Source organism: Triticum dicoccoides, chromosome 5A, assembly GCF_002162155.2.
Source record: "Triticum dicoccoides isolate Atlit2015 ecotype Zavitan chromosome 5A, WEW_v2.0, whole genome shotgun sequence".
Classification (NCBI taxonomy): Eukaryota; Viridiplantae; Streptophyta; class Magnoliopsida; order Poales; family Poaceae; genus Triticum; species Triticum dicoccoides.
In genome coordinates this window covers 109,964,172-109,978,162 of record NC_041388.1, presented here as the reverse complement: position 1 = coordinate 109,978,162, position 13,991 = coordinate 109,964,172, and the positions used below count along the sequence as shown (strand labels likewise).

The 13,991-nt window shown below is 50.1% G+C and overlaps 1 protein-coding gene across 1 annotated transcript; it reads left to right on the top strand.

Moving 5' to 3' along the window:
* Positions 1 to 141: 141 nt before the first annotated feature.
* On the top strand, positions 142 to 914 carry LOC119297063. The gene has a single exon (XM_037575010.1). The coding sequence runs from the start codon at positions 289 to 291 to the stop codon at positions 766 to 768; it is 480 nt and encodes a 159-aa protein (XP_037430907.1). The 5' UTR covers positions 142 to 288; the 3' UTR covers positions 769 to 914.
* The last annotated feature ends 13,077 nt before the right edge of the window (positions 915 to 13,991 follow it).

Sequence of the window (13,991 nt, the reverse complement as noted above, 5' to 3'; positions counted from 1 at the left end):
CATGCTAGCCCGGCCACATGCTTTGAGAGAACGAACGTACACCGAGAGAACATTTTCTAGTCGACACCAGCGTCTTTAGCTCGTCGCACTAACAATGATAGCTTTAAGTTCTTTAACCTAGTGAATATCAGACGCGGCTACAATCCCGAACCTTCGTGCCCAAGCCATATTAACCTATAAATACTCTCACAGCCCTGAGGCATAAACCTCAACCCAAACCAGTGCCAGCCTCTCTCTTCTTCCTCGACTCCCGATTTCCTAGCACCAACAGGTAGCAGCTAGCTAGTCATGGCGTCCTCCAAGTCCCTTGCCCTCCTGCTACTCGTGGCTCTGTCGGCGACGGCCATGTCCGCCGCCGGTCAAGGCTGCGACGGCCACAAGGTGACGGTGCAGAACCTGTGTGGCCACGACCTGAACCTGGGCATCAACGCGGTCTCGAACAGCAAGATGCTCTTCCCCAACGGGTGGCTGCTCCCCAACGGGAGGCACGAGTCGTTCGACGTCTGCGCGTGGTCGGGGAGCGTGTCGGCGCAGGGCGCCGCCGTGGCCAAGTTCCACATCGGCCATGAGGGCGGGGCGTACTACGAGGTGAGCACGGACCAGGCGAACATGCCCATCCGCGTCTCCGTCACTCCGCACGGCAACCCGCTGCAGGGGCACTGCCCCACTGCCGGATGCAACAGCGGCAACCACTGCTTCGAGCACTCCGTCCCCGGCGGCAATTGCCATGGCGTCTCCGAGATCAAGATCATCTACTACAACCCATAGACCGATCGTCCGCCTACGTAGTACGTAGCTGCTGCACCTACTAGTGTTGAATAATGCTGCAGCTAAGCTCGATCGTCAGTGGCGTTCCACCGACGTGGTTGTACCGTCGTCAGTCGTGCAGTGTCGGATTTGCAGTTTAACTACTATATTTTGTGGTACGTACTAAAATGTATACATGATCGGAGGGAAGACATCTCTTTTTTATATATTATAAGAAAAAACAAAGTATACATAACGGCCTGAGTCTAGAGCCACTTTGGTTCAAGTATATTTGGAAAAAGCAGAAATTGGAAAACTCCATGATTGTACGCCATGCCTATTTGAATCCTATAATTACCCCAACAGCTAGTTTGGCACCCTTCATTTCATTTCATTTGGTAGAAATGAAATGAAATGGAATCTCCATGGGGATCTCATTTGTTTGGAATGGAAATCCAGTTGCAAAAATCATGTTTGGCTGCCACAACGATTTCTAGATTGAAATAACTACCATATCCTGTTTGGCTACCATTTTGGCAACAATTGATAAACTAACACATAATCCAACTTCAGAAATGAACTTCATAATGCACAGACTAATCCACATATTAAAATTCAACTACATCTGACATGTTCATCTTCATAAAGCACAAAATGTGGCCTGACACAAGCAAGACAAAGGTTCAAAGGTTCAAAGTTCGTACTCCCTCCGTTTCTTTTTAGTCCGCATATAAGGTTTCGTCAAAGTCAAACTTTGTAGAGTTTGACTAACTTTATATTAAAAAATATAAACATTCACAATATAAAATCAATATTATCAGATACACCATGAAACGTATTTTCATACTATATAGTTTTAGTATTGTAGATGTTTATATTTTTTTATATAAATTTGGTCAAACTTTGTGTAGTTTGACTTTGACCAAATCTTATATGCGGAGTAAAAAGAAACGGAGGAAGTACCAGGCAAGGTTTGGAAGGCAAAATACTAGCTACATCCAGGGGCGGACCCAGAAAAAAAAAGACCCAATGTCCACATATAGACAATACATAGGTGGGTATCAAGCAATAATATACGCAAGAGTTTCCTCCGTAAAGAAATATAGAAAGTTTAAATCACTAAATATAAGAGCATTTAGATCACTAAAGTAGTGATCTAAACACTGTTATATTTATTTACAAAGGGAGTAACACACAAGATTAATTAAAAATGTCCAGCGGTAAAAATGCCAGCCAATACCAAAATAAAAAAGAGTAAACGACTAGTTGTTGAAGCATCATTTAGTTCATTTGATACCTTGATGAGCAAATATTGTCATCTTGTGCTAAGATCTTCGTCCTTTTAAGAAACATTTTCATAAATTCCCCTAGAATTCTAAATGCTCTTACATTTCTTTATGGAGGGAGTACTCCTATGTATATTATTGCTTGGTACCCACTCATGTATTGTGTATATGTGGACACCGGATCATTTTTGTTCTGGGTCCGTCCCTACCCTCCCCCGACCTTATAATCACGGGTGAAGGCCTAGAGTTGGCCATCCGAGGGGAGCGACCGAAATAGCGGACAATGACGAGTGAAGGCCTGGGATTGGCTAGGCGAAGTTTCTATCCTCTGGAATTTAAGAATGAAATATGACGGTCAATTCCGTGGCAGCCAAATGAATAAGCTTGGGTATTCGCGAATGAAATCCACCGAATTTGACCCAAATGATTGCGCCAAACAAGCCGTAAAAAATGTGAATCCATTAATTGAATATATACAAGACTTTCTTCAAAAAATAAATATAGAGCACTGGACTTTGTTCAGATACATCATATAGAAGAAACAAATGTCTAAAATGTGTCATTCTAAGGCCGGACAATAGCCTCTTATCCAAAAAAGAAACAAATGTAGTGCAAAGGACTCCTTGCAAGTATTCAAAGATTTTTTTTTTTGCAAAAGAACTTCAGAACTATTTATCTTCATTTGGTAGTACAATGAACATAAAAAATAATAAATATTACATCCAGATCCGTAGACCACTAGCGACGACTACAAACACTTAAGCGAGCCAAAGGTGCGCCACCGCCATCGCCCCTCCCTTGTCGGAATCGGGGAAAACCTGTTGTAGTAGACAGTTGGGAAGTTGTCATGCTAAGGCCCCATCGGACCAGCACACCAGAACAACAACCGCTGCCGATGAAGAGCGGGAAGGATCGAACTTGAAAACACACGAACGAAGACGAACGACGACCAGATCTGAGCAAATCCACTGTTAGAAGGGATAGAGAGGGATTGTTGTGAAATATGATGGATGTTGTATTGAGCCTCTCGGGCGGTTTATATAGAGTACAAGGCTTGGAGGGCAAGAAGCCTCTCCTAGAGATAAGACAGGAGATGATTACAAATCATAGTCTACCATATACAAAGATATGCCTATATACTCTAACATCCCCCTGCAGTCGTAGCGGTAGTGGCGCAAACAACAGGAGCGTCGTGGATGGTTAGACTGGAGAGAATAGCAGCCGACAGGCTGACATCCCCCCGCAGTCATAGCGGTAGCGTCGTGGACGGTGTCGCGTCGCGGACGCGTTGACTGTAGAGGAAGCCGACGAGTTGCTCAAGCAAATGATAGTCCTTTGTGCCGATGTCGAGGTAGCCGAGAGCGTAGGGTGGTGTAGCCGTGCGAAGAACGCTGTGGTCGATGTCGAGTCTGGGTAGCCGGTGTTAAGGTAGTCGCCGTGGAGCCGTGGGCACAAGGAGGCGCCGTGTTAGTCATAGGAGCAACGGTGTCGAAGTAGTGGTGCGTCGGGAAGAAGACGGTGTGGACGACAGGTCGCGCAGGGTTTGCCAAGCCCGGGGCCACGTCGTAGACGAATGCACGTATCGGTGTCGCCAGCACCGGGCATGCGTAGACGACAAAGACGAAGTTGACGAAGCGCCAACCAGGCTTGCCAGACCTGGGAACACGTCGTGGATGAAGGCACGCATCGGTGTTGCCAGCACCGGGCAAGCGAAGACGAGGGACCTGCACGAGATGTACACCATGTCGAGGAGTCGGAGGGCCAATAGAGAAGAAGACTCGACGACGGCTGTGGCGCCAATCGGCGAGGGCCGATATCACCAACGGTGGTCAGAGTAGACGAAGTGGTCGGGGTACATGACGGCGAAGCTGGCGACGGGCTGGTGCTGGACAAAGACGAAGGGGGTGGACGGACGGCGGCTACGGAGGTAGCGGCGGCAGCGACCGAAGAAGAGTGGCGGCGGCGGCTTGACGGCGGCGGCGACTATGTTAGTAGCGCGGCGGCGATGCTCGAAGTAGGCGAGGAACCCGACAGCATGACGAAGACCGGCGCGGATGGTGGCATTCCCGCGCCGAGGGAGATGGCGCGGCGCATACCACGGGAGGTCAACGTGCGGTGACAGCGGAGTGGACCGCGGGCCGCGGCGCTAGCGGCGACGGGCAGGTCGTGGCGACGGCGGGGACCACGGGACGTGGTGCGACGACCCGAAGGGGTCGCGCAATGGCGGAACCCAGGTCGGTGCAAAGGCGGGAACAGTCTCGGGACGGCGACGTAGACCGCATGCCACGCTCGCTACGGCCGATGAGGCTACGCAGTAGCGGCGCGAGGGTTGATGCAGCCACGGGGACAATCTGAAGCAGACGACCTCAAGACGGTTGTGGACTGCCGGCCGCGGCACTAAGGCCCGAAGGGCGGCGCAGCGGTGACACGGGTCGATGCAGCCGGGAGAAGAACCACATGACGGCGGCGCTGCGGCCCGACGAGGCGACGCAGCGGCAGCCCGTTGCTCGATCGGTGATGGGGCGCCGTACTCCGAGACGATCTCCACAGGATTGAACATAACATCTGGTTGATCAGACCGAAGGCATGTGTCAGAGGCAGCGCCGGTCCTGGAGTTTCGGGGGCCCCGGGGAGAACTCAAATGAATGGGCCCAGTGACAGCATTGGAGGAAAAAATTGATTCCATACATTGATAAAAAAATTATTGCAAAGCTATAATAAACAACGGTAATTTTCCTTGGTAAATATCACTCCAAGTCATAAATAACAATTTCATACTTTAGGTGTAAATCAAACATCATAAAAGTCATGGAGCATAACAGAAAAGAAATGACATACTAGCGAACCTCCAAGCCTCCAGTAATCATGAAAAACGGCTCTGTGCATTTTTTGATGCAAAATCATGAAATGAAACTGTCAAGATAAATGTAGTCTATTTCAAACACAAGATTTTGTTCCTTGTATGCCCTTTTTATAATCAGAATATCTATTGATTTATTGTCAAGAGTGTCCCAGTTTCTAGGGTCATAGATATCAAAAGGAGAAGATCCTTGTTCATCTACACTTGCAGGATTCTCACGGCCACTCAAATATTTATAGGAGTCTCATATGGGCATTGTTTTTCTCAATTGTGGTCTTATTCTCAGCGGGTTGTTGTTGGCCTTGTGCCCCCTTTTTTTCTAAGCAACTGCCCTTGTGCCCGTGTGCGTGCGTGCCTGCCTTCACAGTTGGGCTTCTGCTGGAGATAGGCCTCCCTGCCTACAGAATCTTTTTTTTATTTAGCATTTTATCAAGGCCCTTATCTATATATATAGCAGCACTAGGTCGGGGCCCCTAATTTGATTGGGCCCCGGGCCGTCGCCCCTGCTGCCCTGGCCCGGGGCCGGCCCTGTCGGAGGACGGGACGTGCAACATGCAACGAGACGTGGGCATGTACATGCGCAGGAAGGCTGATTGAACGCGGACACGCGAGCAGCCTCCACGGTATGAAGCCAGACAGTCGCGGATCATGCCCGGCCAACATGCAAGCAACCTGCATGCAACAGCCATGGGGCGTGCATCCACTCCAGCAGCCAAGCTCGACCGTGCGGGGCGCATGAGTGGTCGTGGGTGACGCGGCCCGCCTGACTCGACCACCGGACCAGCGCACCCGAAGCACGCGCGGAAGGCTTGAGGCGCCGTGTGGCAACCAGTCCCGTCGGAGTTGATGAAGACGTTGAGGAAGTAAAACGTGTTGCAGTTGACGAACGGTGGCTGACGACACAAACCGACCTTAGATTGGAGAAACAAAAAATACACCGATCAATGCGCCCGATGGGAGAGAAAAACTCCGGATCAAGGGATCGGGAAAAGACTCTCTAGAGCAAATGGTCAACATGATCGACGGACGGACCCTAGGTACGGGCAGCGTGGCCCCTGGCGGCGGTCATGGAAGCCGACCACCCCGAGTGTTAGAAGGAAGAGAGAGATTGGTGGAATAGTTTGATGTATTGCTTGAGCCTCGTGGGCATATATATATATATATATATATATATATATATATATATATATATATATATATATATATATATATATATATATATATATATATATATATATATATATATAGGAGTACATGATCATCTTGGAGTACAAGGCAAGGTAAAATAATATCCTACGCTATCCCAGCTTTCCTAATAATCACGATACTCAACATCCCCCCGCAGTCATAACGGTAGCGACGCAGACGGTGAGATTGGAGAATAATTCGAAGGTAAGCCAACGGACACCCCCCACAGTCGTAACGGTCGATGCATCACGGAGTCGTGGCTGGAGTGGAAACCGACAAGGTTGCTCAAGCAAAGCGGTAGCCCTTTGTGTCGTTTGTCGAGGTAGCCAAGAGCGTGTGTGCACTAGTAGAAAAGGGGGCTTTGGTCCAGGCCGGGTAATCCCATTAGTCCCGGTTTAGTCCAGAACCGGGATCAATGGGTGCATTTATCCCGGTTCGTGCGGCTAAGGCATTAGTCCCGGTTCACCTGGGCCCTTTAGTCCCGGTTCGTGCCACGAACCGGGACTAAAGGGTGCGATGCCCATTAGTCCCGGTTGGTGGCACCAACCGATACTAAAGGTAACCTTTAGTACCGGTTGGTGCCACCAACCGGGACTAATGGGCTTTGAGGCATTAGTACCGATTCATGGCACGAACCGATACTAAAGGTCTCATTTTCAAACTCTCTCCCCCCCCTGGACCGCCTTTTCAATTTTAGAAAAAACAAAAGAAAATGATGGAAATGTCAAAAAAATAAAATAAAATAAGTTTCCCATGTGATATGTGGTCTAGTTGTTGGGAAAATTTACAAATATGAATTTCGAATTTATTTACAAAATTTCTCTGGAATTTGTAAAATGGGCATAATTTTTGCATACGAACTCGGATTAAAAAGTTTTTTATATGAAAAATCATCTACTTGAAAAGTTACATCCGATGAAGACGGCCTACGGCTCGTTTGCAAATTTGTAGAATCCTCAAATTCCAAAAGGAAAAAAAGTTATGCTCAAATTTCAGTTTTTTTAAATTTTCATTAAATCTGGTCAAACTATGGTCAAACTACTTCTTCAAGAAGTATTATTGTTACTAAATACTTATTCAAGAATATTAGTGTTATTAAATAATTATTTCAGTTTTTTTGAATTTGGTCAAATCTGGTCAAACTATGGTCAAACAATGGTCAAACTACTTATTCAAGAAATATTAGTGTTACTAAAAAATTATTGTTTTTTAGAACAATAGTTTCAAACTCAAACAGTGAAATGTGTGACTTCATGCTCAAGCTAAACTCCTGAGGGTTAATAGGATTGACATCTTACTATTGTCAGAAAAACAACGAGTGCAGACTTGGAAACAAGGAAGAATAGAACCCGGAAGTTAAGCGTGCTCAGGCTAGGGGAGTGGGAGGATGGGTGACCGTCCGGGAAGTTAGATGATTTGAAATGATGAGGGGTGATTAGAGATTAAATTGAGCAGTGATGAGGGGTGATTAGAGATTAAAGGTTAAAATAATTCAGAAATCTGAAAATAAAAAAATTTCAAAAAAAAATAGAAAATTTTCTTTAGTACCGGTTGGTGTTACCAACCGGGACTAAAGGTGGACCGGCCACGTGGAGGGCCTTTAGTCCTGGTTCTGGTTTGAACCGGGACTAAAGGTCAGGGCATTAGTACCAACCCTTTAGTCCTGGTTCAAGAACCGGGACTAAAGGCCCTTACGAACCGGGACTAAAGGCCCTTTTTCTACTAGTGGTGGTGAAGCCATGGTCGAGGTAGCCGTGCGAGGGACGCCGTGGTCGATGTCGAGTCGAGGTGGCCGGTGTCGAGGTAGTTGTCATGGACCGGGAAGAAGAGCGGTGGCGGCTGTCGTGGTTCTAAGCCTGACAGTAGAATAGGGGGGTAGGAATGTAGAGGCAAGATCCTAGCTATGGAGGAGTTGTACACACGAGTTTTACGAGTTCAGGCCCTTCTCGGAGGAAGTAACAGCCCTACGTCTCGGAGCCTAGAGGCGGTCGACTGGATATATGCATGTGAATTACAAAAGGTGCGAACCTTCGTCCCAGAGGAGGGGGTGGCTTATATAGAGTGCGCCAGGACCCCAGCTCCCCTCCATTACACAGGGTTCAATATTCATAAAGGAGGAGCGTTACTGGTAACGTCCGGAGTAAAGTGCTATAAATGATTATTAAAGCTATGACTTAAATCCTGACCGTTGCGGAGTGAGTGGCTTCACATCTTCTGGTGGTCGAGTGGTTGTTCGCATGGTCGAGTGTCTTCAAAGTTGTCGAGTGGAACATAACTTCATGGTCGAGTGGATGATGATCTCCCTTCGACTGCTTCTGGTTCTTTTAGAGATGTCCTTGGGGAGGGTATCTTGGACAGATCCATGACCCTGCCCTAGGTACATAGCTTCGTCATTAGCCCCTAAATGGATCAGGGTTTGAGTGGGGAAGGAGTTAAGAACACTTCCGACTCATTCTTCGTGCTGTGAGTATAACTTGTTCTGGAGCCATGAACTGGGGAGACAATGCCAACTTCTTCTTCAGTCGCCTTGGTCCATTCTTGGTTTTGTCGAGTGAATTTTCACGGTAGAATTCCGAATGATAATGTAGAGGACGTTTTCAGTCTGACAAGTTGCTCTGCTCTCTGCGGATTTCGCGGGATTCAAATTTTGGGAAGCGTGCCAGACGGGCGGGGCCGTGGTAATCGGGACGGATTAGGCAAGTCTCCTCGATCTCCGTGCCACCTTTTTCGCCACGTACTGCGCGCGCGACTGTTGTGGATTTTTCTAGATCGTCTGGGCCTACCAGTCAGTCACTCAGGGAACGACCTTATAAAAGGCACCGGACCGTGTCTCTGCCCCGTGCGCTCCCATTCTCTTTTCTACTTCCTTCGACCTCTCTGCCACGCTCGCTCCTGCTCTCATCGCCGAACCCTCGCTCGAACTCGATCCGCCGTCATGGGAAAAGAGAAGACGGTGGCGCTGGAGCGCGCGAAGAAGGCGACCGCGAAGGCGAAGGGCAAGCGGACCAGCCGGGGCGGATCCTCGTCGAGATCCGGCCTGCCGCCGGGCTGGATCCAGGGCGACTGGATCCGCTCGATGATCATCCAAGACGACCTCGACGACATGGTGGAGGGGGGACTGATCCCCCACAAATTGACGCGGCTCCCGGGGAACGAGACCGAGCCGCAGCCAAGGGAGGGTGAGTGCGTTCTCCTCGCCACCCACGTCGATCACGGGTTTTCTCTGCCTCCCATCCTTTCTTTCGGGGCTTTTTGAACTTCTTTGGGGCTCAACTCCACCACTTCACTCCAAACACCATAGTCTATCTGGCTTCTTTCGTGTCAATGTGTGAAAATTTCTTGGGCTGTCGACCGCACTAGGGTCTTTTCAAACTCATCTTCACCTGCTGCTCCCAGTCGGTCAAAAAGGCCAATCCGAGTGATGAGAGGACGCACGTGATCCAGATGTGCGGGGGCCTGGGGATCCAGATGAGGAACAAGAGTGCCTTCCCAGCAATGATCCTTCCCGACTCGGTTCGGGGCTGGCAGTCGACTTGGTTTTACTGTAAGGACCAGCCGACCCCGGGTCAGTCGACTGGACTTCCTCCCTTTTCTCTGGCTCGAGTGGAGAAGCCCTCCTCCCTGAAGGTGGTCCCAAAAGAGAAGGTGCAGGTCAAGGTGCTGGTCGAGCGGGTCGTCCAACTCGTCCGCGATGGGGTGACTGGGATGGACCTGCTGGAGGTCTTTCTCGGTCGATGCATCCAACCGTTTCAGGCTCGTGATCATCCGATGTGGATGTACTCTGGACTCGAGGACTCCACTCGGATCCACCCGGAGGACGTCGGCGCGGACATCTTGGAGAAGTGGCTGATGGGAATCACCAGCAACAAAGACAACCCCGGGGGTCTAGAAGGGTGATTCCATTCGACCACTCGCGCCAGCCGGAGCAGGTATGATTCTGTTTTACCAAGTATCTTTCCGATTCACTGTGTGACATCTTGTTGATGGTCGACTGAATTTCTTCTGATCGTTGTCTTTTCAGGCCCTCATTGACATGTACTTGATGCCCAATGGAGTGCAGGAGAAAGACGTCGAGGAAGGAGCGAGTGGGGGCGAGAGCGGCGAGTGGCGCTCGGATGCCGAGGAGGACGAGGAGAGCGACAAATCAACTGAAGACGAAGAGGTCGACTCGCCTCCTCGCAGGGAGAGGAGATCCAAACACGCTCACGACCCGGTGAGCACTCCGGACCTGGTGACTGCGCCGACTGGGCAGTCTTCGAAGCGTCCCAGGACGTCTTCCCCAGCGCTGATTGAGAAGGCTCTGAAGCAGCCCAAGGTTGTGCCGCCTCCAGCGCCAAAAGCACCGAAAGCCACCTCCTCCAAACTGCCAAAAGCTCTGCCCAGGATCAAAGTGACCATCCCTACCATCTCCGGGTAATCATCTGACTTGTTTTTTTTTTGTGTCAACTCGAACAACAGAACATAACCGACTGGGTGCGGGTCTTTGCAGTGCTGCTACATCAAGAACCTCTTCTCTCCAGTACCGAGACGAGGAGATGGAAGACGCGGTCACCTCCAACCCAGGTAAAAACTCTTATGATCTTGCTCTTGGCTACTCGGTCGATTGAATTCTAGTTGTTTACTTTAGAGTCGACTGATCTTCTCCGCAGCTCCGGCCAACGTCATCGATCTCCCAGATGACGATGAAGATGTGGCTCTTAGGCCCAGGAAGAATAAAAAGGAGACGGTTGGTAAGGCGTCTCAGCAGGGACCAATGACAACACCAACCATCTATCAATCTGAAGGCGCGGGCGGGGCCTCTGTAACCTTCGCTGTACCCTTGTCGAGTGAGCGCCCCGCACCGTCGACTGTACCGGTGATTCCTTCAGTCGTCCCATCTCACGCCTCGGAGGTCCAAGCTGCTGCACCTGGGTCGTCTGCTCTCTTCTTCACCAGCTACCCCGTTCCGGACAACTAGTAGGAAGCGGCTGCGGAAGCCATCCGACAGGCTGACGTGATGATGGAGCGGATGAAGACAGTGCATGAGAATAGCCAGGCTGCCTATGACGCCAGTGCTGCTCTCCGGGCCAATGTCCAGGTAAGTAGACTTCTCGACTGCCCTTGTTCTATCAGGATATGCTACCCGAATTTTTTTCTTCTATACAATCTCCTGTTGTTTGCGTCGAATCAGTGCACCCACTGGGTGTTTTGTTGTCTTTGGTAGTTGCGTTCTTCCACTCGGTCTGGGCGAGTAGGATCTGAATCGGTGGGGGCACGCTAAGTGCACCCACTGGGTGTAGTCCCCGAGATCGCAGTCGACTGGGGTCTGAGTTCTACCTTCCTTTCTTTTCTTCCACTCAACTCGAGCGTACTGGTTGAGTAGGATCTGAAACGGTGGGGGCACGCTAAGTGCACCCACTAGGTGTAGTCCCCGAGACCGCAGTCGACTGCTGGCAGTCGACTCGGGGTCTGAACAGTGTTTTTTTATACGCGATCCGGGCGGACCGATCGAGTGGGGTCTGAATCAGCGGGGGCACGCCAAGTGCACCCGCTGGGTGTAGCCCCCGAGACCGCAGTCGACTGCGTGCGGTCGGCTGGGGTCTAAGCGAACTTCTTTAAGTTTTATCCACTCGGAAGTGAACAACCTTTGATCTTGTCTATTGACACGTCTTTTGCCTTCTACAGAAGTCTTGTACTCTCATTTCCAAGTTTGTTGAACTTGAGGAGAAGCAGAGGCATCTCAACCTCGACTTGGAGTTGGCCCAGCAGAATCTGAAGAAAGCTCAAGACGAAGCTGCTGGTATGGAAGGTAACTGCATGTCGACTGTTTTTTTTAACATTTCTTCGAGCTCTTGTCTGATCCGATTGCTTCTTTTGCAGAGAAAATGAAGTTGGCTCTGGAGAAGAAGGACTCGGACCTCGCCGCTGCACAGAAAGAAGCCCAAGACAAAACTACCCTCGCAGACCGGAAGCTGGCTTTAGTCGAAACACTGGAAGGGGAGGTGACCAAGCTGAAGTCCTGTCTCAACAAGTCTAACCGAGAGGTGACTCGTCTGAAGAAGGACAAAATTACTCTGAACGAAAAGCTGGAGTCTGCGGTCCACAAGAGGAATGACACGGAGGCTTATTTGAGAACTCTCGCCAAGAAGCTTTATCTTATGCTAGAAGGTATTTCTTTTAGACCGTCTGTGTTGATGCTTGCGAACGGATCCTATCCGGTCGACTCACTAATTTTCGGCTGCAGAATTCTGCCAAGACTTTGACGAGGAAACTGGAAAGGTCGAGACGGGTCTGGACCCTATCGCTTCTCCAGTTTGCGACGAAACTGCAATGAACATGCTCCAACTGGAGTCTCGTGTCGCCAGCGTCACAAGCTACCTCGCACGCCTGAAGGAGGCAGTCTCACGAGTCGACTCATTGCTCTGGCCAAGGGCGACGCTTCAAAATGACCTGGAATCCCTGATGGCTCGACTCAACGAGATTCCTGACCGAGTGCAGGAATGGAAGAAGTCCTCCGCCCGGTGTGGTGCTGACGTGGCGTTGTCTTTGGTGCGAGTCCACTATAAGGAAGCTCGTGAAGACAAGCTGGCGGCGATCAAGGTCGCTAACACCAAAAAGCATGACTTCCAGTCGTTCATGGAGACCTTCATCGCTGCTGCCACTCGGATCGCGGATGCGATCGACCTGGATGAATTCGTCGAGGCTGCCAGCCCTCCTCCTGCCGAGTGAACAAACTTATGAGACTTGAATCTGCTTTAAATTTGCCTCGGAATGCCGAGTGGTTGCTGTAACCGTTAAACTCCTTCGGGCTTGATGCTCGGATACTTTTGGTTTGCTGCTTGGAACCTTAGGATTTATCCGAATTTGGTTTATTTCCGAGCAATGTTGGGGATATCGCTTATCGGGAACTTATCGGTCGACCCATGATAAGGGGTAAATCGGCAAGTTTATCGGCATATTGGCCGATTTCTCGCCATATTGGCTGATTTATCGGCCGATTTATCTTATCGGCCAGACAACGATAAGCGATAAATCGGCCGATTTATCGGAATATCGGAAGATATCTTAAACAGTGTTTCCGAGTATGCTTGCGTTTTGCCTTCAAGTGAACTTTGTTCTTTGCTCGAAATAGTCTTTGCGCCGGAGACGCAGTTCTGAGATGGCGACTCCAGTCGACCTGCGCTTCGTCACCCTTGCGGACAGGGATGGAGCGCACATTGTACTTGTGGCGTAGTCCCGAAGGAGGAGGTTGCAGTCGACCTGCACCTCGTCGTCCTTGCGGATAGGGATGGAGCTCACGTTGTACTTGTGGCGTAGCTCCGAAGGGGAAGGTTGCAGTCGACCTGCACCTCGTCATCCTTGCAGATAGGGACGGAGCGCACGTTGTACTTGTGCCGTAGCTTCAAAGGAGAGGGTTGCAGTCGACCTGCACCTCGTCATCCTTGCGGATAGGGATATGTTTCGAACTTAGGCGAGTACTGGACTACAGCTAAGCCTCCGAGTGGGAGGGCTGCTCTCCACTCGGTAGGATTTTACAAACTTAGGCGAGTACTGGACCGCAGCTAAGCCTCCGAGTGGGAGAACTTAGGCGAGTACTAGACTGCAGCTAAGCCCCCGAGTGGGAGGGCTGCTCTTCACTCGGTAGGATTTTACAAACTTAGGCGAGTACTGAACCGCAGCTAAGCCTCCGAGTGGGAGAAGGGCGAGCACTGGACTGCAGCTAAGCCCCCCGAGTGGGAGGATTGCTCTCCACTCGGTAGGATTTTTTCAAACTTAGGCGAGTGCCGGACTGCAGCTAAGTCTCCGAGTGAGAGAACTTAGGCGAGTACTGGACTGCAGCTAAGCCCCCGAGTGGGAGGATTGCTCTCCACTCGGTAGGATTTTTTCAAACTTAGGCGAGTGCCGGACTGCAGCTAAGTCTCCGAGTGAGA

Excerpts from the sequence above, each read along its gene's own strand:
- LOC119297063 (XM_037575010.1), top strand. The coding sequence starts at position 289 with ATGGCGTCCTCCAAGTCCCTTGCCCTCCTGCTACTCGTGGCTCTGTCG.